The sequence below is a fragment of the Zootoca vivipara genome, chromosome 8 (genome assembly GCF_963506605.1).
Source record: "Zootoca vivipara chromosome 8, rZooViv1.1, whole genome shotgun sequence".
Taxonomy (NCBI): Eukaryota; Metazoa; Chordata; class Lepidosauria; order Squamata; family Lacertidae; genus Zootoca; species Zootoca vivipara.
Genome location: NC_083283.1, coordinates 40,343,636 through 40,370,589, shown reverse-complemented (window position 1 = coordinate 40,370,589; position 26,954 = coordinate 40,343,636). Strand labels below are relative to the sequence as shown.

General features: G+C 43.5%; 1 protein-coding gene across 3 annotated transcripts in view; it reads left to right on the top strand.

The window, feature by feature from the left end:
- The window catches only part of SPIDR (scaffold protein involved in DNA repair), a 170,876-nt gene that overhangs the window by 8,827 nt on the left and 135,095 nt on the right, over window positions 1-26,954 (top strand). For 2 of the 3 annotated variants that reach the window (XM_035126455.2, XM_035126454.2), the window contains exon 5: window positions 1,932-2,095. In XM_035126455.2, coding sequence (XP_034982346.2) covers window positions 1,932-2,095 — 164 coding nt within the window. Of the gene's footprint in view, window positions 1-1,038; window positions 1,537-1,931; window positions 2,096-26,954 lie in introns of those variants that run through there. The other variant, XM_035126458.2, reaches the window with a different exon arrangement.

The window sequence follows — 26,954 nt, the reverse complement described above, 5'->3', positions numbered from 1 at the left end:
AGAATCAGTAGTTATTTTAAGACTGGAAGATTTTGATCTCTTCCTGGCATGGGGAACAAGAGGAGGGGTGAGCATGCTAGTACATATGCATGCTTTTCAAAGAGTGGGAAACTCTTATTCCCTATTGTGTCTGAACTGATTCTCTCTCCCCTCCCCCCTACACACACACACACACACACACACTGTAAAGAAATAAGCAGCCTTAAACAACACTTCTCCCCCCACTCCTACCAAGGTTTCTGGGGAAACAGCTGCCACAGACCAGCAAAACAAAAAAAGGAAGGCTTGCTTAAAGCTGCTTATTTGTTTACTGTGCTGCACACAGGTCCAGCTGTTTGTATACCGAAACCTGCAGGGTGTATGACGAGGTTTGGGTACGAATTCCTTGTGTTTGGATAAGTGGGACCTGTGTGTATATATAAACAAACAGCAGGAAGTTGTATCGTATCCCTGGTCTCTCATGAGGTCACCTTTCTGATACATAGGTTTTCAAATACAGTATCTCTTTTTCATGTTCATAGTTTATATCAGGTGTTGCCAGTGCAGCTCCTGCCGGGTCACCTCTGCCTGCAGAGACCTCCCCTGGTACCCACAGGATCTCTTCCCCTCCCACTGCTGAAATTAGGCTTGAAAGAAGCGTTCTTTGTTGTGGTTTCTGTCTGATGCCCATCATAGTTTGTAAATGAGCCCACAGGCCCCCAAAAGGTGGCAGCCCCTGTTTTTAAGTGTTTAGGTACACAATATACATTTTTTCTTTTACTGTATTCTTTTGAAATAATGTGTGAAGAGGCCTTTATTTTTGTATAGTAACTTCTCCATGCTATTTATTTTGTTGCTGCTATTGTGAGGAACACTAGATGGCCATCTTTCCTTAGTAAACAATCCCAGCATTTGTTTATTAGTTCAGTAAATGTTGCACTAATGTAAGTAGGTCAGGCACAGCTGATAATAATAACATTTTGTACTTTCCTACTGTTCTTAGTGAAATAGAAGAAATGATTGTTTTCCTGATTATTGACTGTTGTTTATCTGACAACATGCACTTTCAATGTCAAACATGTTGCCTGCTGCTTCTGTAAACAGTGAACAAATCTGGAGGAGATGGTTAAAAAACATACTAGATCTGTGTTCTGTGGCCTCATCACTTGCATGTTATTCTCTAAAGCATTACAGAATGACATTGTTACTTTCCACTTTTCATTTTAATCTCTGAGGACATGTCTATTCTTTCTTCTACTGCTTAAAAACTTTTTTGGGAGCTTTTCAGAAGTGCTATTGGTTTTCTCAAGGGTTTTTTGAATGTGCTTTTCTGTTGAAGATGTTGACTCTTTGGTAATTTAAAGCAACTGTTTGAGCAGACTTGACTAGAAATACATTCGGCAGAAATATCAAAAGGCTTTCATTATGTATTATTACTTAAGATGTATCAATTACTTTTTTAGACATCTGAAAGATTAATCCAGTTACTTTGGCTTAGTACTGGAGAAGACTTATAACTAATAGACATATTTTTATACAGTATAGTTCTTCAGATAAGTAAGTGTTCTACACTGGATTGCAACCTCACTGCTCTCTTCCCACCACAGCTTTCCCTAGTCTTATTTCTGATACAGACATTTACTCGGTGAAGTTTTGCTGGTGTGGAGATAAGAGGTGGCAAAAAATAATAATCCATGTAATTCTGCTAAGAGTGAAGCTAGTAAGAAAGATTGCTCCCCTAGCTCTGTATGGATTACATTCCCACTCTGGAATGAGCTATTTTTCTGGGATATAAAGGCTAGTCTTGTCTGCCACAAGTTTTCAAAATAAACAGTTAAATTTGTAAGTGTATGTATTGCATATAGAGTTAGGCGTATGTGAAAGATATTTCTAAGGATGTTAGCATTTTTTAAAGTCTGTTCTAATATTTCTGTTTTTTATTTCCCCTTAAGGTGAATCACAAAACATTGATTGGGACAATGATAGCGATTGTGAAGATAATGTTGACCAGCACAGTGAATCAAAAACTGATGGTACTTTGGACATATCAGACACTGAGTCTTGTACAGACAGCAATATTATGTCTGATGAAGAGAAGGAACACAAACCTTCAAAGGTAAGACTTTCCTTGATTGCAAATATTTTAGGTATTGGAGCACTGGTCTACTTTAAAATTTTGTTTCCTCAAACGTCAGTTGCCAAAATGGTCTGGAGATTGCCAAAGTAATCTAGATAAGAAGTGTTTCAGGTAGACAGTAACACACTTTACCTATACCTTTCTTGAAAAGGGTTTACTTTAGAATACTTGGTGAGTTTGGGATAAAAGAGTTTCGGTGCAATATCCAACCTCTGTCTTACTCAGAGCAGACCCATTGAAATCAATGTCAGCAAAACTTTATTTGTTAAAAACTTTTGGTACACAAACCTGATGCCTGTGGAAAAGATTTGCATCATTTCAGCAGAGCAACTGCTCATTTGTTTACTGTACTGTACTGTACCTTTGGAGGGTGTGAGGGTTTTGTTATCTATAACGACCTATAGCACAATACTAAACTTATTTATTTAGAAGTCCTATTGAATTCAGTGAGGTTACTCTCAGGTATGTGTGGTTAAGATTGCGGACTAAGTACTTATTAGAATAATTTGTTTCTGCTTTTAAAACCCAACCTCAGTGTTTTGTGGTTCCATTTTTGCTCTGCACATTTGAAAAAGTTTTATTTCACCTCCACAGAACCCAGTAGATTTTTTTTTAAATGTTGGTTGTAATATTGACTGCAAAGCATAGATGCACTCCAGGTGAACAGATCTATAGATGCTTAAGAATTCAGGGTATAGATAGGCTGAAGCCATTTTGCTGACATTCTGGCATCTAGGAGCTTTTGGTTCTATTCCAAAGTATTACTGAACTTCCAGTAGGGGGAGACATGAACCATCTTTTTGTTTCTTGTTTGCTTTTATTTGGGAATTGCCATTGTTAAACTCTCATGAAAGTTCAGTTTAGAGAAGAGTACTTACATGTTGTGTGATGCACCATGTGCCCTGTTTTTGCATTTAAGCAGCATAAGCAGGTTTAACTGACCTAGAGATCTGAGAGTGTTTAGGGTGTTTGTCTCATTATCCACTGAGATATAATAAAACAAGACATTGGATTCATAGGGTCTGACCTTTTCCAGTTTTTTTATTAAGCTGTGAGAATATTTTAGAATTAATAAGCATTTGGGGGATCAAGGTGTCAAGAACAAGAAAAGTATTTACAGTGCACCCAAAAAGTTAATACTGTAAGCAAGCATAGTTTCAATTTAATTTAGTGATGTATTTACTTATACTGTATATATCTATCCTGTATTTCACCCAATTGTTCTGGAAGATATAAGAGTTGAAGAAAACTGTTTAGTCTGTCCCCTTCTTAGTACTAGTATTCTTACAATCACAATCCTGAATTCTCAGCATTTCTTATGAAATGAGATTCACCTGTCTCCTTGGAAGTTCCTCATTAACGGTCTGTCCTGTATGCATTCATGGGTTGTGTATATCCTTCCATAATTTTATACTCCCCCCCCCCCTTAGAAGCTACTAATCATATTATGTAAGCTTTGTTGAGTTCACTTTGCTGGCTTGTTGAGTTGTTCATAGTGGAGGAGCTAAGACTGTATCAAGGCAAATCTTTAAAAATGTATTTTAAACACCAACAATTGGGAAACACTGGCTTTTCCACTACTTTCTATTACAACATTTTTGCCATATATGAAAACTATTCCCTCGTAGGATGAGAACTGATCATAATCATTTATTTTTGTAATAGAAATGTTGTTTCTCTGATATCAGTGGTTCAGGTTTCTTTGCTTGGTTACCATATTGACAAGTTTGGCCTTTTAAATGCAGAGACTGGGCAATTTTACCTGATTCAGCCCTGCAAACTAACCAACATTTTGTAGAATAGAACAATACCATTTGAAAGAGAACCAGCTTTGAGGGTTTTTTACCTGATCTTTGATGGAGAGTGAATGTGTTGGGGAGTTGTATAGAAATTGGACAATAAATATACAGTGGCTCCTTGGTTTTTGAACAGCTTAGTTCCCAAACAACTTGGAACTTGAACGCTGCAAACCTGGATGTCAGTCTTCCAGAGTTTGCAAACTTTGCTTTGGAAGCTGAACGTGCTCCTGAGCTTCTGTTTTCATGTTGCGCTGCTGGTTTGCATCCCCCCATTGTAATCAAAGCCTTTTTCCTCCCGTTTTCACTGTTGCACTGCTAATTTGCGCCCCCCCCCCCATTGTAATCAAAGCCTTCCATTTCCGATTGCAGTGTTCTGAGTTGATATTTGGAGCTTATATTTGGTGCTTTTGTTTTTGCTATTTTTTGTGTTTTTCTTTGTGTGGCTTTTTCGTTTTTGTGACTGTGGCTTGTTCTTTGTTTTATGATTGATTGATTGATTGATTGATTGATTGTGCGGAAAAAGTCCCCCATCCAAACAATGACTATCATCAGTGCAGGTAAGAAAAATACTGTCATCTACAATACAGTGGTACCTTGGTTTACAACCATAATCCATTCCGGAGGTCTGTTTGTAAACAAAAACAGGTTGTAACCCAAGGCGTGCTTTCGCCAATGGGGCCTCCCCCCCCAAAAAATTGTTCATAATCCCAAAAAAATGGGTTGTAATCCAAAAAAAGGTTGCAAACCGGGACACGCACTTCCGGGTTTGACGTGTTTGTAATCCAGAACATATGCAAACCAAGACGTATGCAAACCAAGGTACCACTGTACTGTCTTATTTATTTTACAGTACAGTACATTGATTATTGCTTTCATTTTATGGATCAATGGCCTCGTTAGATAGTAAAATTCATGTTAAATTGCTGTTTTAGGGTTGTTTTTAAAAGTCTGGAATGGATTAATCCGTTTTGCATTACTTTCTATGGGAAAGCGTGCCTTGGTTTTGGAACGCTTTGGTTTCGGAACAGATTAAGTTTGAGAACCAAGGTACCACTGTATAGTTTCTACCAGGAGACTTTGCTTTGCTTAGTTTTCTTGACTTCATGTCTTGTTATAAGATAACTGACAGGAGTCCCTGCATGTGTGCTTAGTTTGTGTGTGTTATCTTTTTCCCTTTTTTAATTGCATGCAATTACAGTGGTACATTGGTTTACGAACTTAATCCGTTCCAGAAGTCCATTCTTAAACCAAAGTGTTCTTAAACCAAGGCGTGCTTTCCCATAGCAGCAGGGGACTCAATTTACAAATGGAAAACACTCAGCAAGAAGCGAAACATCTTATTCCAAGGAAAAGTTGACAAACCAAAACACCTGCTTCCGGGTTTGCAGCATTCTTAATCCAAGTTGTTCATAAACTAAGCTGTTCTTAAACCAAGGTACCACTGTACTCTGTGTAATGCATGGTGAGCCCAAGGATTCAGTCCCATTGTCGGCAAAGTACAGTACGGTAAATTCATATATAATGGCCAGCCATGTTTTGGTACTATGGGAGCAAGCCTTGTGTTTGTATACTCCTACCTCCCTTTTCATTCTCTCGTTAAGGAGTAGCTTCCTGGTCTATTGCAGACTGATTCTGTGCTGTTGAATCTGAATTGGGAAACTGGTTTGTATTTGCTGTCCAAACAAGGATGGTTCATCATGATTTGAAGCTGGTTTGCAATCCTGTTTTGGAGGGCAAGTGCAAACTATGTTGTGCTGCAAACCAGAAAGTTAACAAACCAGATGGAATGCAAGAGGGGGAGAAGGGAGTGTGTAAGCCTGAGGCTTAGTAACTTAATGCCAGACAATAATATGATATTGCACATTAACTGATCCACAGACTGTCCACTTTGAGGTGCATAGATTTCTTTCCCCAAGGAGAAGGGAGAAGCAGGCCTTTATGAACCTAAAAGATATGGCAACCTAGCACTAAATAGGTGGAATAATTTCCTCACATGGTCTGGAAAGGGAAAGAGATCTTTGCCAACAGTCATGATGTTGTGCCATCGTTTACATTTCAGATTTTTGGAGAAAGGAGAAAATTGAGAAGAGGTTGTCTATTTATGCCAGGCATGATGTCACTGATGTTTCAAAGTTCTCTTTCCATGGTGGATGCCCCAGTTCTCAAGTACAATTTCTATGTGTTTCCTGATCTTGTATCCAAATCATAGTAGCGTAATCCAAAATACAGTCTGCTTCCCAGATACCATCTTAGTGGTGTGTCCTTTTGTGGGAATTTCCAGGGCAGTGGCCTGTCTGGGTCATCAAACATGGCTTTGGGAGTTGAGTCACGTTGCATGAGAGATCACTGCCATCATAATTACAGACTCCCTACATATTTTACATACTTTATTTCACTGTTTAGTACATGAGGTACGTCATAGTCCTAGGAATATTTTTTCATTTAAGGAGAATGACAGGATTGACTACTAGAAAGAATTATTGTTTAATATGAGTATGGAAAAAGTAGTTTTGGTGATGGGTTTTACTTAGAAAACAAAGTATTATTATTTTTTATTTTGCTGGTGAAAGTTTAACTGTGTCATACACCGACATTTGAAACTCATATTAGATTTTACATAAAATATGCAAGTAATGCCTCTATGCAGAGCTGAAATCTTATGTATCTACTTTCAGTAGGCAAGTACTTTATGGAAACTTTTTGTAAGTGATCTTTTTTAGATGTGAGAAGGGTGAGAGAATGTGCAGGATTTGTCTTTGTTACCCTCAAAATTGCAGCAGAGTTCATTTGGTATTAGAAGGCTAGTGATCAGAGGAACATTTTGCTTCATTTTCTTAAATGCAATTAAAAATTTGACAGGGTAATCCAATAGCCAACATCTTTATTTGTTTGCCAGCTTATTTTGTTGAAAATACTGTGGTACTCATTGTGCAAAATAAAGAACCTGGAAATAGTAGTGTAAGGCACATGCTGAAATGCCTAGGTGTGATTCAGCCACCACAGTACAGGTACTCAGTTTTTGTCAAATGTGTAAGAACAAATTTACAAAAAACTTGTACGTTTTTTAAAAGCCCTTTTCATAGTTACTTAACATTCCTGGTAAAATATTTTTTAAAGGTGTGGCAGAGGGGAAACAACCTTGACCACCATAATTTTCTTTTCTTTAATTACTGTACTATGGGGCGATTTTTGCACAGCTTTCAAGATGCAGGACTCTTTATTGCATTGTGTGTAATAATGACAGACCATTACTATAATTAATTATTCTGACTGGCTTACAATTGCTAACTGTAGTAATCTCTTATACCCATCTCTTATGCCCAGTTTTTACTAACACAGCACATAGAGAATTATGGGTAAGTAGGTGTGTGGGTTGCTGCTTAAAGCACATTGTGAGCAATCTGTGGGAAGGGGCTACTCTCATAGTTGTAATACTTTTAATTGCATTGCATTTCATTTCATTAGTGCAGGCATCCCCAAACTTTGGCCCTCCAGATGTTTTGGACTACAATTCCCATCTTCCCCGACTACTGGTCCTGTTAACTAGGGATCATGGGAGTTGTAGGCCAAAACATCTGGAGGGCCGCAGTTTGGGGATGCCTGCATTAGTACAAATTGTAGATAATATGAAAATGTAGCACACCTGTACCATGTGGAATCACCATGCCTTAAACTTTGATGGATGCTTGGTTGATTTCTGGTCTTCCTAAGATGATATTATCTGAGGGTCACGGAGAGAATAGCAGGGGCAGGGAAGCAGGTATAGGATTTACTTTGCAGTTTGTATGACAGAGTGGCAGTTAGTGGGTTGCCAGAGCAGCCTCATAGTGTTATGACTAAACCAGCTCACTGTCACCAGATACAGATTTTAATTGGTAGCTGCTATTTATCAATTTGTTTATTGCACTAATATTCCACCTTTTCCTCCAAGGACCTCAAGGTGGTGTACATGGTGTCTCCTCCCTCCTCATTTAATCCCTACAACAACCCTGTGAGATAGGTTAGACCAAGAGGCAGTGACTGGTCCCAGTTACAGGAAGGAATTTTTATCAAATGTTAAATGGTTGGTGACTTGTGTTGTTGCATACAGTGTGGCTCAGGGCCTGAGTCATTTCAATTCGTGTGTGTCAGACTTTATCCTTGTCCTACAGGCATCTTTGTTGTGTTGCTGATATCTGCAAGTAGTTTGAAGCCTATTAATAACTTGGATGTTGGTTGCTCTGTTATGGATGTTCATGAAGAAAAACTCCATATATATATATTTTTAAAAAAACTTTGTGCAGTGGATTTTGAGGGGGTGGGAACTGAAAAATAAAAATAACAGTAATAGTATTAAGTAACCCCTTAAAGCTGCTCACAGGCTTAGGGATAGGGATAGGTGGTAAACTGTTAATTTTTCTACTGTGTGTGCATGTGTATCTATATCTATCTATCCGTCTGTCTGTCTGTCTGTCTGTCTGTCTGTCTGTCTGTCTGTCTGTAATGGTGCTGGGGCTTCCTCACGAGTAATCCGCTCCAAACTCTGTGGCTGGTTTTTACAGAGTTTTATTTATATACATATGTATAAGACAGAGCAACAAAAAGCATGACTGTTCTATCCGGAATCAGAATCCGGAAGCACCGCCCTTCGTGACTTCCTCCAACAGAACACACAGGGCGTTCGGAATCTACTCTCTGCACGCCTCTTTTCATCCCTCCGTTGTTGGGGTGATGGGGCTGCTGGAGAACCCTCCCCACTGGAACTGCCCAGCTGGGGAGCTGGTGCTATCTCCTCTGGCACCTCCCCTTCCTGGGCGCTCTGGTCTGACCCTCCAACGCTTCCCTCTGGGGACCTTTCCCTCTCAGCATCCTAAAGGGTCTGCACCGATGTCTGAGGGTCAGTACCACCTTCTGCGGACAGCTCTGAAGCGCTGCCATCCCGGGGGCTCCTACTGCATCAGGGAGCCCTTGTCCGCACTTCCTTGGACTCTCTGCTGACCCCTGGTGGTCCCCTGACACTATCCCAAACACTTGGGTACATCCTATATAATAATGTCCATGTTGTCCCTGCGTCCAGTTGTCCCGTGTGTCCCTGGGGTACTGCGCATGTCCCCCAGAGACACAGGGATTGGACGGAGGGACAACCAGGGACACAGGGATTGGACCCGCGCTCTCGGGACACAGGGAACAGCCAACTGCCGCTCCGCCAACCGCCGCTCCGAAGCCCAGTCTCATGCTGGAGGTGCGCGGTGAGGCGGCGGGGGAGAGAAGCGCTCCCCCCCCCGGCAGCCTTGCCGCACACCTCCGGCATGGGACGGCGCTTCCTCGGGGAACCCGAGGAAGCCGAAGCGGCAGCGGGCGCGGAGGGAAGCCCGCTTTGGCTTGGCGGCGGCGGGAAGAAGGGGAGGAATTCCTCCCCTTTTTCCCGCCGCCGCCAAGCCAGTCCCGGAGCCGAATTGCGGCGCGGCGGGGTTTTTCGCCGTTTGCCTCCCCCTCGGGGGAAGGCAAACGGCGAAAAGCCCCCGCTGCGGACTGGCTTGGCGGTGGCGGGAAGACCCGCCACCGCCAAGCCAGTCCCGGAGCCGAATTGCGGCGCGGCGGGGTTTTTCGCCGTTTGCCTCCCCCAGGGGAAGGCAAACGGCGAAAAGCCCCCGCTGCGGACTGGCTTGGCGGTGGCGGGAACATCCCGCCACCGCCAAGCCAGTCCCGGAGCCAAATTGCGGCGCGGCGGGGTTTTTCGCTGTTTGCCTCCCCCAGGGGAAGGCAAACGGCGAAAAACCCCCGCTGCGGACTGGCTTGGCGGTGGCGGGAAGACCCGCCACCGCCAAGCCAGTCCCGGAGCCGAATTGCGGCGCGGCGGGGTTTTTCGCCGTTTGCCTCCCCCTCAGGGGAAGGCAAACGGCGAAAAGCCCCCGCTGCGGACTGGCTTGGCGGTGGCGGGAAGACCCGCCACCGCCAAGCCAGTCCCGGCAGGCCGCTTCCTCTAGCGCCCGTTTTTAAACGGGCTAAAATCCACTAGTTAAAATATAATACCGTGTTTCCCCTTTTTTAAGACACCGTCTTATAACTTTTTTTCCGCAAAAAAACACACGGTGGCTTATTTTCAGGGGGTGTCTTTTTTTAAAAAAGTGCTGGTACAACTGGGTCCCACTGGCTCAGGACAGTCGGCGCTCTCTTCCGCGCACATTTAAACACCACACTCTAGCCAACTGAGCTCTCCAGGTTTTACTGTCAACCAGGCTGGCAGCAGCTCTCCAGGATTTCAAACTTGGGGGTACCTGGGGGTTAAACCTGGGATCCTTCTGCATACAGAGCACAGGGTGCTCTGCCACTCTGTTATGGTCTTTTCCATTTTCTGCCTCTTCTATTTTTTCCCTTTCCCCTCCTCCCATCCTGAGTCAAGGGCTCTCCTTCCTTGGAGGCTTTTAAGCAGAGGCTGGATGGCCACCTGCCTCGGAGACAGATGTGCACACAGGGGGGGGGGACTTTGTGAGGGAGGCCGTGACCCGTCCCACTCCGAGACGCTTGTGAGGGAAGCGCGAGGGGGACGAGGCTTGGGCCATGCCCCTGGCGCGCGCGCGCAACCCCGACTGACGGACCAACTGAGGGAAGGGAGGGATGAAAGGGGAGGAGGGGGAGGGGAGCAGCTTCGGCCCTCAGTGAGGAGGCCGGGGCGGCTGAATGACGAGCCGAAGCGGAACCTTTTCTCTGTCGGGGGGGGGGGGAGACGCGTGCGCGAACACACAGAGACACACACCCCGAGAGAGAGAGACGCGCGCACACACACACACACACACACAGCGACACACACACACAGAGAGAGAGAGAGAGAGAGAGATGCATAGGGGAGAGAGAGAAAGAGACGCGCGCGCGCGCACACACACACACACAGACGGACGCACAGGGAGAGAAAGAAAGAGACGCACGCACACACAGAGAGAGTGCGGCTGCAGCGCTGACAAAGCACGAAGCAGCGCTGCACTTAGGGGACGATGGCTGCGGGGTCGAGGCAACGTGTGAAAGGGAGGGATGGCGAGGAAGAAGTGGGGAGTGAACTGATCGGGGCTTTAACATGCCCGCACGCGCAAAAGGGAGGCTCGGAATGTGGAGATCGGTTCTGGCTGCTTCTCTTAAAGTGCGTAAGCAACGAGCCTCTCTCTCTTTCCTCCTGCCGCTCATGCCCTTGGTGCTCCGTGCGGCGCTGCTTCACGCTTTGTCAGCGCTGCAGCCGCCACCGCTTCCGGGCACCGACCCGACCCCGCAGGCTTCCTTCTCCTGCCGCGGCCAGCATTGCAGGAGCTGGGTCCTGCTGGCTGGTGCTCCGTGCGGCACTGCTGCATGCTTTATCGGCACTGCAGCAGCCACCGCCGCTTCCGGGCACTGACCCGACCCAGCAGGCTTCCTCCTCCTGTCGCGGCCGGCATGCTGGGTCCTGCTAGCTGGTGCGGAAGTATGGCTTATTTTCAGGGTATGTCTAATAGCTCTCAAATGGTTAAAAACCCTGCCATGGCTTACTTTCTGACTACGTATTAAAAAAGGGGAAACACGGTAGTAGCATCAAGTTAACTAAGTTGTCAGAGAACTTAAAGACTGTCCCTTTTCATAGTTAATGTACAAATAGCGGGGAAAGCTTTTATGGTCTTTTGAAAGTGTTCAAGATAGGTAAAGGTAAAGGACCCCTGGACAGTTAAGTCCAGTCAAAGGCGACTATGTGGTGTGGTGCTCATCTCGCTTTTCAGGCCTATTTATCTACTTGCACTGGTATGCTTTCGAACTGCTAGGTTGGCAAAATCTGGGACAGAGCAATGAGAGCCCACCCTGTTGTGCGAATCCGAATTGCCAACATTCTGATCGGCGAGTCCAAGAGTCTCAGTGGTTTAGACCACAGCGCCATCCGCGTCCCATAATTCTGAGTCTGAGAGCTGAGAATGGGTAATATATTTGAAAAGACATTGGCCAGGAACCAAAGAACTGTGAAACATCTGTGAGCTCTGGGATTTAGACTTATTTATTATTATATTTATATCTCACCTTTCTTCTAAGGAGCTCAAGGTGGTGTCCATGGTTCTTCTTCCCCTCTCCATTTCATCTTCACAACAACTCTGTGAGGTAGGCTGTCTGAAAGACTGAAAGACTGGCTCATCCCACTGAGCTTCATGGCTGACTTGGGGTGAAGCGTTTTTGTTTTGTTTTTTGAGCAGCAGGCTCAGCCCCATCCCTTTTTGTAAGCTGCTTTTGAAAGAGGGAAGCTTCAAAAGTAGATTGTGAGATATTAAGTACAATAACTGGGTTACTTGCATAAGCCTAAGTAGCACTTTCAGTGCTGATCCTGCAGTACAATCTGTGTTCAACTGAAGTCACTGGCAATGTTTAGTGGAGCTGCCTGCATGCTGCTAGCTGAATTGCTCATTGTCTTAGATAACTTTAAAAATAAAGGGTAAAGGTAAAGGGACCCCTGACCATTAGGTCCAGTCGTGACCGACTCTGGGGTTGCGCGCTCATCTCGCATTATTGGCCGAGGGAGCCAGCGTACAGCTTCCGGGTCATGTGGCCAGCATGACAAAGCCGCTTCTGGCAAACCAGAGCAGCACATGGAAACGCCGTTTACCTTCCCGCTGTAGCGGTTCCTATTTATCTACTTGCATTTTGACGTGCTTTCGAACTGCTAGGTTGGCAGGAGCTGGGACCGAGCAACGGGAGCTCACCCCGTCACAGGGATTCGAAACGCCGACCTTCTGATCAGCAAGCCCTAGGCTCAGTGGTTTAACCACAGCGCCACCTGGGTTTTTTATTTAAAAATAAAATAATATAAAAAATGAGATATATGTGTAATTCACACACATTGAGGTTTGTTTTCTTTGATACTTTCTGATAGTTTGGCTATGACTGTTCCCTTTGTTATGTAATATGATGAGTTATTTTAGAAGACTACGAGTTTAGAACATTATAATGAGTTATCACTGTTACATGAAACAGAATCTGTGTCAGACTGATGACTTAATGCCTGGTGAGAGGTTACATGTCTGTGTTTCTGTTGAAAGTGTTTTCTTTCGGTACCCATTGATGACGATGACACACCAAATGCCATGTTACCTATATCCAGTTAGGAAGCTCAGTATGAATCTGTATGAAAAATATACAGTACTTGTATAGTGCTGTGCATTGCACATCTAGAATTGGGATGCCAATTCTTCAGCTCAGTTTATCTTTCTGATGGTGGTCTTATTTGCAGTAGAAACAAATTGCAACAACTGTACACCACCAAACAACAAGTCTTGCAAATATTTAAAAGTGTTTAAAATAATCAAACCATACCTGTAATTCCCACTGCTTCTCAGTTTTAAAGTCTTATTTTGGATTAATGAAAGTGCTAGTTTTTAATGCTTTTTAATTGAACTTCATGTGGCAGTCATAAGTTCTGATTTATTTTGAAAGTATTTCTAAAATTGCCCTTTTAAAAACCACCAAACCAGGTTTTATTTCAATTGCTTTGTCCTAATGTCATGTGTTGCTTTAATGGAGCAGGGCTGATTTAAATTGCATGGCTACCATATATAGACTGCTTAAAAAATGCTTCCTCATGGATTCCATGTGGTAGGTATAATGCTGAAAAGCTGCATATTAGTGCTATGTATCCCTCACAAGTGCTGACCTTTGGGCTGAAGATGTTGCTTATATTTGACCCTATGATTTCCTTGAGGGAGGAACACTACTAGTTTCTTTATGGAAAGTGTGCTGTGCATAAGAGGCCTGTTCTGTCTCGTGCTTTCATTAGGATCTTCTTAATCTAGTGGAAGACTTCTACAGTGTTTGCTAGCTCTTGGCATTTTAGGAAGATTGGGATTCCAGAAACATGGTCACTTGAGGCCTGTGCATCTGTTTTCCTTCCATTTTTTAGATAGACGGAGTTCTTTTCTTAGATTCGTATCTGTATAATTTTACGCCTGTTTTATTTCACAAAGAAGAGGCCGGCTACATATTTGAGTTTTCTTTCATGCTGCTGCTGGCCATTGCTTAGAGGGGGAATAGCCAAACAGTGTATGATAAAAAGTGGGCAGGGTGGTAAAAACTGCTGATATTACTGGTTACTGTGGTGGGTGGAACAAGCTGGAGCAGGAGGAAGGAGACAAACAATTGTTTGCATTCCATCGATGGTATCGATGGTATCTCTGTCACTTGCACTGGGGGAGCTCACAGGTTGTCATAATAAATCTCTCCAATGTGAAGAATGTTTGAAACCCTTTCAGCCATAATAGCAACTACAAACCTTTCCCAGTTAGGATATCTAGAAAGCCAATCACAACAGTAGTGTCTGTGTACAAGCCACTACCCTCCAGAGTGACATGTGAGGCATAGCATCTCCTCTATTTCATGAGACCACAGTAGGATTGTAACTTGCACACATTTAATCTGTGCGATCGCAGCTTTATGTGTTTGGTGGCCGGCCAGCTGATATAGCACAAATTAAATGCATGCAAGACAGAGAGCACCAGGTTTTCCCTCCATGGAAAGAGCTTTTAATCTCTCTGCTTTGCTTATTTGGCTCTGGGAAACTCTCTTGTGGGCTCTGGAGGCCTTTGTAAGATCTTGTGAGATCTCAGATGGTCCCCCGAGATCTCACGTTGGCTGCAGAGGGTAAGATTAGTCATGTGGGGATAGTTCCAGGCGGATGCTTTCACTATAGCCGATTTTGGCTTTAGGCACTAACACTGCCCCTCCCCCCATATAACCCCCATTGCAAGACGCAGTCCTATTGCACTTTGATTTGTTGCTTCACTGTCTTTCCTCACCTTTTCATGTACCCTCTCACGTTGCATTGTTGAGGACATATTCTAGTTTATAGTGCATCCTAAAAGGGATTCATATGAGGTGATAAAGGCACCATGTAGTTATTTTCGGTGGGGTGGAGGAGTGGGAAGCATGATAACCATTCACATGTATGCTGTGGCATGCTACAAGATTGTGGCTCTGTATCTCCTGCTTAAGTGCTTAAAATCTGGGTTGAGTCAAAAAGCAAGTGGACAGATTTCAAAGTGTTTTGTTGTTTTGAGTATTTTAACAAATGGGGTGGTATTCAACCAAGTCATACTTAGGATAGACCCATTTAAATCAATACTTAAGTTAGTCATAACTAACTTAACTCCATTGATTTTTCGGTGTGTCTACTTTGAGTATGACTTGATTGACTACATGTGGTAAGGTATCCCTAAAGGATATTGTCATCGTTTTTAAACAGTCAAGAACTATATCAAGTTCTACTCAGAGCAGACCCACTGAAATTAATGGACCAATGTTAGTTAATTCTATCAATTGTAGTGTATCTAAGTAGGACTTTGTAGGACACCCCTTAGTTACCAACTGTTATTGATACGAACTTACCCCGTTGTTTGAGCTTAGGGCAAATCAAGTGAGAAGTTACCAATGTTTTCTTATGAAGACCCATTCAGGCTACAGTCTTGTATTATCTCTACATAGATATAGGTGGGTCATAAAGCAAACATCTTCTCCATCAATAACCTGCCATTCATATTTACAATTCCTCTCTTATCAGGACATTCCGAGCAAATAGTTTATGTGAATAATGGGAGGTTTCTGAGTAGAGCTTGTGTGGACTTGTGGTTAAGAAGTATCTCATTGGGTTTACAGACTAGGCACATAAACCAGCTCAAGCTGGAATCTTAGATTATCTTTTTATGAAAGCCAGCACAAGCAAGCCCCATCTCTATTTACTTCACTGTGATTTTTTTCAGATGTTGCTTTCTTTCAGTTCTGTACTCTACTGTATAAATCAGTACTCTTTTTGGGCTTCCACCCCTAACAGAATTATATATTGACAAGGTACCATTTTACATTTATTATAAGCTGACAAAAGGTATGTGTTTAACTATCTCTCATTGGGATTTGAATAAATTTAACTTTTTTGCTTGAAGTATAGGCTAGTCCTTCCCCCCCACATCAGAATTGAATCCAATAGCTTGCGTTCTTCTAGTTCATTAATTTACTCACTACTCACTTAATTTACTCAGTCTCCTACCTTTTCAATTCCCCCCTGCAGCTAATTTATCATTCATCTCTTCTGACTAAGGGCTTAAAGTACTGTTTTGCTCCTATCAAGTTCACAATCTTTCTCTGCCCAAACGCAGCAATGGCATAATAATAATAATAATAATAATAACAACAACAACAACAATAATAATAATAATATATTATTTATACCCCGCCCATCTGGCTGGGTTTCCCCAGCCACTCTGGGCGGCTTCCAACAGAAAAATAAAACACAGTAATCTATTAAACATGAAAAGCCTCCCTGAACAGGGCTGCCTTCAGATGTCTTCTAAAAATCTGGTAGTTTTTTCCCTCTTTGACATCTGTTGGGAGGGCGTTCCACAGGGCGGGCGCCACCACCGAGAAGGCCCTCTGCCTAGTTCCCTGCAACTTGGCTTCTCGCAACGAGGGAACCGCCAGAAGGCCCTTGGTGCTGGACCTCGGTGTCTGGGCAGAATGATGGAGGTGGAGACGCTCCTTCAGGTATACTGGACCGAGGCCATTTAGGGCTTTAAAGGTCAGCACCATAATGTTTTCGAAAGTCACTTTAGTCTCTTCTGTCTAAGTCATAGTTTTGTTATGGTGCCTCAGTTTTGATGATAGGAGTATTTGATCTTCTACAGAAACTGAAATGGTATAGAGATGTGAAACCTTTTTCAGTCCAGGAGCTTCATTTCCTTATAGGTAATCCTCAGGGGTAGGGTTGAGGGTGTTGAAATGGCAGTAATAGGTGTGGACAAAGCCAAACCTAGGTGGGACAAAAGTCACATCCGTATAATCCATCCATTTTCCATTCACACACATCCTTCTGCAGATGCCCTCCATATTACATTCTCTCCTCACCATCCATTTATCAATTCATTTTCTTTTTCAAACATTCTCACATATCCCCTGTTTATCCTTCACCACTTCATTTTTTCACACCACACTCATTCACATTAAAAAATAACCATAACCTTTTGAAACTTAGCCAAATTAGGGGCTCATGGGAAGTGGACTGTTTAACAAGTGACACATGCAATTCTCAGTGACCCACTTTGCTGGTTATTTTGTATGTGTGTGCATGAACACACACCTGTCTTTTCTCTCTCAGGGACTCTCCTCCATCCACTCTGTCTCCCTGCTTGCCCTGTGTTTCTACTGTCTTCTCGTGTATTGCATTTCTGCTGAGTTGCTGATGGGACATTGAAAAACTGAAAGAGGAAATGGGAAAGAACATCACCCCTCCAACTTCCTTCTGCTTCATGTACTTTTCAAGAGGAGGGAAGTGTAGACACTCTCACTGCAGGGTGTAGCAAGCACAAGACCTTAGGGAAATCCTCAAGGGCAACATGCGTGTGCGAGCACCATGTTCTACCTCCATTGTCAGAGGCAATGTGCCTCTGAATGCCAGTTGCTGGGAATCACAAGTGATAAGAAAGCTATTGTGCTCATGTCCTGCTTGTAGTCTTCCCATCAGCAACTGGCCTTTTACTGGGACAACATAATGTGCCTTTGGTATGGTCCAGCAAGGCACATTTCGTGTTAAAGTTTAGGATGTGGTTGAACTGTGATTAATGAGAATCAGTCTCACAGCCATGCCGAAGGGGGAAATGTGCAAGCTTGTGGGGGTGAGCAAATAGGCACCTTCAAACTCTTGGCTGTGTATGGGTGTAGATCATCATAATGCAGAATAAACATTTTTAGAGAACTGGGGTTTCAGAGAACTATTTCCCTATAGTGTAATTAAGGAGTAGCTGCAAATTTTTCTCAACAAATCCTAGCTATAAGCTCCACAGAGTTCAGAACAACTTGCTTCTGAGTAAACATGCAGGTACAGTGGTACCTTGAGTTACAAATGCCTCAGGTTACAAATGCTTCAGGTTACAAACTCCGCTAACCTGGAAGAGTTACCTCGAGTTGAGAACTTTGCCCCAGGATGAGAACAGAAATTGTGTGCCAGCAGCAAGAGGCCCCATTAGCGAAAGCATGCCTCTAGTTAAGAACAGTTTCAGGTTAAGAACGGATCTCCAGAACAAATTAAGTTCGTAATTACCAGTAGAGGTACCACTGTAAATCGAGCTGTAGCTGTCATAGTAATTGTATACAAAACATCTGAGCCTATAATATACAAAATTTGATAACAGAACCTATAATTTATATCTATCTCAATCCTTCAAATTCTAGCTGCTCAGAAATAACTAACTTAACTCAAATTTATTGCTTTAATCAGAATCTTAGTCAGGAAGATCCACATCTTCTAATTTTGAGCTTTCACTTTGAGCTTCGCAACTTGGCAGTAGAGAGCTGAATCAGGCTTCACCTCTTTCACAGCATAACTTATTCCTTGACTTGCATATGTATAGCAGCCTTCCCCAATGTGGTGCACTCCAGATGTTGTGGACAACTTCCATCAGCCCCAGCACTGCTGGTTTATTTCATGAAAGTGAGAAGCAAGAGGAGTTGTGCAAAAGTCTTGCTACTGTGGTAAGAGTACCAGGTTGTACACTTGCACCAGATACCTGAAAGTACTTTTCTTAACAGCAAGCGTTGCTTGTTTAGTAATTCAGCCAGATGTGGTAGCAATGCTATTTGTATTAATGTTACCACTTTTGAAACTATCCGAGAGATCTGCAGCAGCATTCACTGACACTAGCAATTATTCATTTTTAGAGCTTTGTTTTAAAACAATTCACTCACCATTATGAAAGAGAAAATATTTACAGGTTTTTGAGCTAAACATCCTTTCCTATTTTTCTACTTTAGTTACTGGGGAATTCCCCTAGTCACAAAAATGTTTGTTTCTCTTTCCATTCCTGGGAGCACTAGCAGTGCTTGAAGCATTAGAATTTTATAATTGTTTTATATGCACCAGAGTAAAGCTGAGATTATGGTGCTGGAGGAGACTTTTGAGAGTCCCATGGACTGCAAGAAGGTCAAACCTACCCATTCTGAAGGAAATCAGCCCTGAGTGCTCACTAGAAGGACAGATCCTGAAGCTGAGGCTCCAATACTTTGGCCACCTCATGAGAAGAGAAGACTCCCTGGAAAAGACCCTGAAGTTGGGAAAGATTGAGGGCACAAGGAGAAGGGGACAACAAAGGATGAGATGGTTGGACAGTGTTCTCGAAGCTACCAACATGAGTCTGACCAAACTGCGGGAGGCAGTGCAAGACAGGAGTGCCTGGCGTGCTCTGGTCCATGGGGTCACGAAGAGTCAGACACGGCTAAACGACTAAACAAAAGCTGAGATTATGACTGGAATATCTGGAAATCTTGCATATTTTCATCCATGAAAACTTGTTTCAGTCACACAGAAGCTGCTCGTTTTGAAAGTCCCAATAGGTGGTAAAAAATTTATCAAACACATGTAGCCACTGTCTTTCTCTGTGGTTACATAAACATCATAGTAGTGATTTCACTAGTGAGGAACAAACATTAGAACATACCAAAAGCAACTGAGAATAAACTTAGGTTACTGGGTTGGATTCGCACTTCCCCTGAGTAGAGTTCTACTCAGGGGATGTCCCTGCTGGCAGAAGGGAAGGGATGATTTTTGCAGATTCCTCTCTGCCTTCTCTGGAACAGTGTGGGGATGGTGTTGGGTGGAAGCCTTTCACTGGGAATCTTTGCTGGATCAGTAAATTTTCTATATATATATTTTGATGTGTTTCTTTCTATATATCAGGAATCTATAGAGTGGTTTGGGCAGTTGAAGAGCCCAGTGGTATTTTGGCTAGAAGTTAGATGTTAATTCAAACACCTACTAAGCTCACCCTAAAGCTCACTCTGGCAAGCCCACTTGGTTTCTTCTCTGGGATCAAAGGAGGGATAAAGTACATTGTCTCCTCTCGGTCAGCTCTCTTACTGCATGCAATCCTTTCTCCCCTGTGCAGAGCCATAGCTAGGTGATCTTGCGCTCCTGGCAGAACTGTCCAGATTGTGTCCCCTAGCTACGAACAAATTAGTTCTTCTTTCCACCTCTCCGCCGCCGCCACCCCCTCCACCCATTCAATTCACCCTCTATTTAAAACCTTTTCTTATGAGGCAGCAATCAATATTTTTATTTTATTTTATTTATAGACATATTTATGGACATACTGTATAAGATGACTTTTTTACCCAGGAAAATCTTCTCAAAAGTCAGGGGGCGTCTTATACGCCGGATGCTGAGGAGGGAGAGCCAAAAGCCCCGTGCGTTCTGTGCAGGTAGAAGGGAAGAGGGAGAGCTGAAAGCCCCGTGCGTCCCTTCGGCTCTCCCTCCTCACTGTATGGAAAGAAAGCGGCAGCCGCTTACACGTGAGTAAGCAGCTGCTGCTTTCTTTCCGTGCAGGGAGAAGGGAGGGTGGAGAGCCGAAAGCCCTGTGCGTCCCTTCTCCCTGCACGGAAAGAAAACAGCAGCCACTTACTTGCGAGTATATCCCAAACTCTATATTTTAACTGGAAAAGTTGGGGGTTGTCTTATACGCTCAGTCGTCGTATATGCCTGAATATACGGTATTTTAAAGCTGATTTTGCGCCCCCCCCTCTCCCCTGCGCCCATGGCGGGGGCCCACTTCACCGCCCCTTAGTTACGGCCGAGCCCCTGTGACTACCAGGTACTGTTGAAACAGAAGGCTGTGTTGCACTATAGGGTCCGATGGCTAGGGATTCAAAGACAGGAAAATTGGGTTGTACAGAAACTGCCAATCCTACTACTGCTGATTTCACTTCTTTCTTTCCAAAGAAGCTACCAAATTATGCCCTAGTGGCTATATTTTTTGGTTCAGAATGCTTTATATCACGGGTGTCAAACACAAGGCCCGGGGGCCAAATCCGGCCCGCCAGACCTCGTCATGTGGCCCGCTGAGCGCCCCAGCCAGCGGAACCCAGCAGTGGGACCTTGCTGCTGAAGCACCATGCCGACAAAGCGCCGACAAACAGCTGGGGCCTGGGGGGGTAGAAAGGCGGCCGGAGCAGGGCTGCGTGGAGCGCCCCGAACCACAGCAGGAGGAGGAGGCAGCTTGCCGGGTCAGCGCCCGGCAGCACCGCACGGAGAGTCCCGAGCCTCTGCGACGCAGCACTGCTCTGTAGCACTTTGAATCTTCCTCCTCCTGCCACGGCTCGGCGCCTGGAAACGGCTGCTGCTGAAGCACAGACAAAGTTCCCAGCAGCGCCGCGTGGAGGAGGAGGAGGATTCAAAGTGCTACAGAGCAGTGCTGCGTCCCAGAGGCTCGGGAGTCTCGCAAGCCCGGCAAGCCCGCACCTCCTCCTCCTCTTGCCTCACCTCCTCCTCCTCCTGCCGCAGCTCAGCCTCATGAACGTGAGCTCAGCAGCGGCTCAGCCTCACAAACGTGCAACTCTGAGGCTTTACACACTTCTCCTAAAACGGACAGCCGCTGCCTCACGCTGCACGGGAAATGCTTTTTGCCCCTGGGTCCCTTCGCGCTTTTTTTCTGGCGCTGAATCAAGGCGGTGACCCCCCCTTCCCTTTCTTTCTTCCTCTCTCTCGTTCTTATTCTTTCTTTCCCTCTCCTTCCTTCCTTCTTTATCTCTGTCTTCTCTCCCTCTTTCTTTTTCTTTCCTTTTTTATTCCTTCATTCCTACTCTTCTTTCTCTCACCTCTTTCCTTCCTCTCTCCCTCCTGCTCCCTCTTTTCTTTCTTTCTTTCTTCCTGACTTCCTTCCTTCCGTCCTTCCCATCTTTCTTCCTCTCCCTCATTCTTATTCTTTCTTTCCCTCTACTTCCTTCCCTCTACTTCTTTCCTTCCCTTTCCGTCTTCTCTCCCTCTTTCTTTTTCTTTCCTTCTTTATTCCCTTCCTTATTTCCTACTCTTCTTTCTCTCCCCTCTTTCCTTCCTTCCTCTATCCCTCCCACTCCCTCTTTACTCCCTTCCTTCCTTCCTCCCTCCCTCCCTCCCCTCCCCTCCCCTCCCTCTCCCTCTCCTCAGAAACATAGGATGCTGCTTTATACTTCTGGCCCTTAAACCCTGGAACCAGGAGAGCAGCTCCAGTGAGTCAACCTCAGCCAGTCCCTTTGGTGAAGGGTGGTGGCTCACTGGCAGAACATCTGTCCTGCATGCAGAAGGACCCCAGCATCTCCAGGTACTAGTAGCTCTGCAAAGGTCCTGCATGAAACCCTAGCGAGCCTCCACCACCCAGTGCAGTTACCAAAAATCATTTTTCAATAAATTGTACAATAATTGTACATTTGAATATCTACTTGCCATTATTCTGACTATGTTTCTGCTTTCAGAGCTAGTTATTACTTACATTATTACAAAAAACAGTAATAATTGAATGCAGTGACAATAATTTATGATAATAAAGAGTGGACACATAGTCCTACAGATACAACCGGCCCTTTGAGGGTGACCAAACTGCTGATGTGGCCCCCGATGAATTTGAGTTTGACACCCCTGCTTTATATTATCAGCTTTTAGAAAGGTCTATAAGGAACATTTATTACTAGAATGAATTGTTTGATAAGCTAACAGCATAGATATGTGCATTTCATTGTGATTTTTCCCCTGAAGTCTAATCACAGATCTAAATTGCTTTTTCATTATAGAGTTCATGCAGTGCCTTTTCATGACAAAGATTGCTGCAAGTAAAGGAAGTGTCAGCAGAAGTGGATGCCATGTGGCCTATTAGCTGATGATTGACTAGTGACTGTGTGATTAAGGCTGGTGTCACTTCAGATTTCATGAGTGTCCTTTTTTATCCTCATGGATCAGAAAAAAAGTAATAAGGGTCACATAGTTCACCATTTTGTGGGTTAGAGAGAGGTGACCGTGACCATACAGAAACAACTCCCTTCTCTTGTGAGGTCTGCAAACTCTTGTCATCCTTTTCAATAGAAGGGTAGCCTCAGATTTGGTGGCAGCAAAAATATTTATAGTATTTTCTAGAGATATGTGGTGGTGAGTGTTGTACTGCGTATACTTGAACAGGTGTGTGGGTTGCACAAAAGTACAGGTTGATGTAGATGAAACATGGCACTAATTTGTTCACTAGAAATTTTATAATAAAGGTAGGATGTTGTATGAAGCTTATGTGGTCATGTTAATAAATCCACTTACTGTTATACAACATTTTTCTTATATTATCAAGATCAGTAGCAGCGACAATTACCAGACCATCTTCAAAAACATAATATTTGTGAATTGCTGGGAAGAATGAGGCCAAGCAACACAATGCAGTGGGGGCTGATAAAGCAATATTTGTATAATGATGCAGAAGGAGGAACAGAAGAAAAGTGCAGTGTGTGTCTGCTACACACTAGCCAAACTGTGCTTCCCTGGGGCTGATTTTGAGACATAAGACAAGGTGGTTAGTGGGTGACTAGTTTTACCATGGAAAAGTGACAAATCCACCACAGTGGTACCTCTGGTTACGAACGCGATCCGTTCCGGGTCGCAGTTCGTAACCAGAAAAGTTTGTAACCCGAACCGCCATTTTGCACATGCGCAAAGTGCTATTTTCGCGCTTTGCGCATGTGCAAATCGCACGTGCCGCTTCTGCGCACGCGCATGCGGCGAAAATACTTCCGGGTTTGCGCAGTTCGTAACCCGAGTTGTTCGTAACCCGAGGTGTTCGCAACCCGAGGTACGACTGCATTTGATAGCAAGATGGCAGTATGCTTTGTTTATGCAGTATTGTGAAGCAGACCCTAGAAGCCTCCCTATTGCTGGCTGATCTAGGTCCAGCTTAGTGACAGGTATTCCATGTAATGTGTAGAGAGGTGTACAAGGACTACAGAGATATGTGTGTGTGAGAAGTATATGGTGTCACTACATGTTCTCTGCAACTGAAAAAGGTAGAAGCAGTGGAGACTTCCAGGCACTGGCAAACTTAATCTAACAGCACCATCTTATCCGTACTTGTTTATGTTTTGCCATAACCTGGAGGAAGGGCAGGACATGCATTTAATAAATATATACATCCACTATGTTCAGTGGTACTTACTTCCAAATAGCCAAACATATGATGGAGCATCTCTAACCAGTTATGTCCCATCAGCAACCATTTTGCTCACTGTCCCTCTGTAGCAGAGTTGCGCCATAAAACCAGACAGAGCTTTACTAGCTATGCTGCTTCTCTGCTGCATTTACTTGATGCTGATGGTTGGGATCATGAAACAAAGAGGGGGACTGAACACATGGCCATCTAGAACTGTTGTTTAGCATTGTTTGGGTCTCCTGTTTGAGGTGAGGGAAACACGCTGCACAGACTTGGGAATAAACTCCCAACTCTGAAAGCATTTGAAAAACCAAATTGGCACCTTCACTTCACAAATTTTTGAAAAGTGTGCTTGCTCTGTTGGTGTGCATGTAAAGCACATCAGGGGCTTGAGCTGACATATTTTTTTTCTTTTCCTGCCTCCAACCTTCTGATTTTGTAGCAGCAGCAGCAGCAGCAGCAAAAAGTAAAGAAAGTAGAAACTGCACACAGAGTGGGATGAGTGGGGAGAGGTGCCTAGTGTATTGATGGGGATGTAAATTGCCCCTTCCCTGGTGTTCAGGTTGATCATTTGTAAGTGTAGATGGGGTGATGATTTCCCTATTGAGCTGATCTAAGGAGGGAAGGCTGTCTGCACCTTTCTGTATGTGTACATGTGCGTCTGGATAATCATACCTGCTGCTGACACCTCTGGTGTAAAGGAATAGTTCTGCATATCTTATCCAACTCTTCCAAATAATATTTTATAGACTCTTTAAGTGCACTCCTCTTATCATTTTCCAATACACTGAAAAATTAATCTCATCCTGCCTGAGCAACAGTCTGATCTGTTTAAGTGATTACAAGCTGCTAGCACTTTATTAAAAGACCAGTTGCCTGTGGTAAATGTGTCACATCCTTCTCTTTTCAACTCTGCCCTCCTTAGAGGTGATGGTAGTTCTTTTTGGTTTCCCACTAACCAACAGGGAGTGGCTCTAGAAACCTCACCAACTTGTAGATCTGGTTCTCAAGCAAACTTTCCGACTCCACTGAGCCTGGCTGGGAAGGTTTTGATACTGCTAGCATATTGGCAGCAGAAATAATCTGAATTTTCATTTTCGTGGACTATTGTAACTGTTTGCTCAATAATAATAACAACATATTCCTGGTATTTTCCTTCACACCTGACTGGATAGTTTCCTTATGCCACATGGAGTTTGCATTTTGGGGGTCAGGCTTTTGGAGCTGGAAAACAGTATATTTTCTCTGAATCCCCTGTTATCTTTCTCAAGCTATAAAATATCATTGAAGAGAATTTAAACAAAAAGCTTCAGTTTGGATGCAAGACCACCATATGAATTTTTTGCACTCTTACAGGGGAAGTTCTGAGCTTAGACTATTTATACCAGTGATGTCTTCTCTGAATAGCAATGGCTCTCCAGTGTCTCCAACAGGGGACTTTCATATCAACAGCTACCTGATCCTTTTAGACTGGGGGTGCAAGGGGTCGAACCTGGGGCTTCTTCTGAGTAAGAAACTTAGTGGCAAAGTGTTCCTGCCAAGGCAGGACAATGCACACAGCTTCCATAGTGATGTACTCTGTTAAGCAAAAAAAGTGCAATGGACACTGAGCATTTTTCTCCTATCATCAGATAAGAAAAGCATTTAATGTTGCAGTTGGAGAGGTGGAATGGGAGAATACAACGCTGTGGGCTTATATTCGGCCTTGTGCAGTAGCATGGCTATGGAGGCTTTATATACCTTTGTCTGTCCATCACCTCATTCCAATTAATGTTAAAAACCCAGAAATATTGTACCACTGTGTATGTTTCTTTCCTCATGGCTTCATTATGCCAAGCAAAGCCAAACTTAAAATTTAAAAAACCAGAATTCCTTCAGTGTTTGAAGATGGAGAGCTGGCAGTAAAAGGGGAGAAGGAATAATGGCTGTTAAAGTACATGATGATGAGTACCGGTAATATATCTAGTAGTATTTATCATATACTATCTGGCTGATAATTACAGACCTGGGAAAATGATAGAAGCTACAGATTTGTCTAGATTATAATTATCTCCGGTCATACCCACCTATACAACATCATATTAATATACACACCCTTACTTCATTCATCCTCCACCCCCAATACATGCATATAGAATACCTGGCTGATCACTTATGGAAGATAGTGCACGTTCTTTTAAGAAAATTGTTTTTATTTCCTTTAAAAATGAAGAATTAATAATAGTAATAAACAGCATCAGCATCCAGACCAAATCTTTATTTTCAAGTGAATACAATATCCAGTGCAAATGAAACCTTGTCCCTGCTGTGCCATCTTTTCTTACCCATCATCAGAACCATATTGACAAGATCAGTTATTTTTCTTCTTAAGTTCTACCGCATATTACACTGCAATGACATTTCTTCTTGGATGAAACTGGTTATCTTGATAAATTTCAGCCTGGGTTCAGGTCTGGTCTTGTGACTGAATCTTCCTTGGTCACCCTGATGGATGATCTTTATTGGCAGAGGGATAAGGAGAGTGGTCTTGCTTCTTCTGCTTGATTTGTCCGTGGCTTTGATACCACCAAACCTGATATCCTTCTGGACTGTCTCTGTGGAATGAGTCTCTGGGATGTTGTTTCATGGTGGTTCTTGCAGGGTCAGTTCCAGAGAGTAGGGGGGGGGGTTATCTATTTTATTTAACAAAATTTATATACTGCTTGATTGTAAGAAAACTTCTAAGCATTTTTCAAAAATATAAATTAAAACATTTCAGTTCTTGATAAAAGCAGCTAAATATTTCAAAACACTGTAATGATATTTAAAATCAACAGTGGTTAAAAAGAAAAAATCACACATGTAACTTCTACATGTCTGTATAGGCTTGCCTAAACGAAAACGTTCCAAGCAGGTGCCAATAAAATGTACCAGTAGTTGGGGAATTCCAAGGTCTAGGTGTTGCCAAACTAAAATATTGATTTCTTACAAGTGTGGAGTGAGTCTTGTGTGGCACCTGTAATAGTGCCAGTTCTGCAAACTAAGTGGTTGAGTGGGCATATATGGGTGAAGGTGATCCCACAAGTTTATTGGTCTCAAGCTATTAGGGGCTTTATA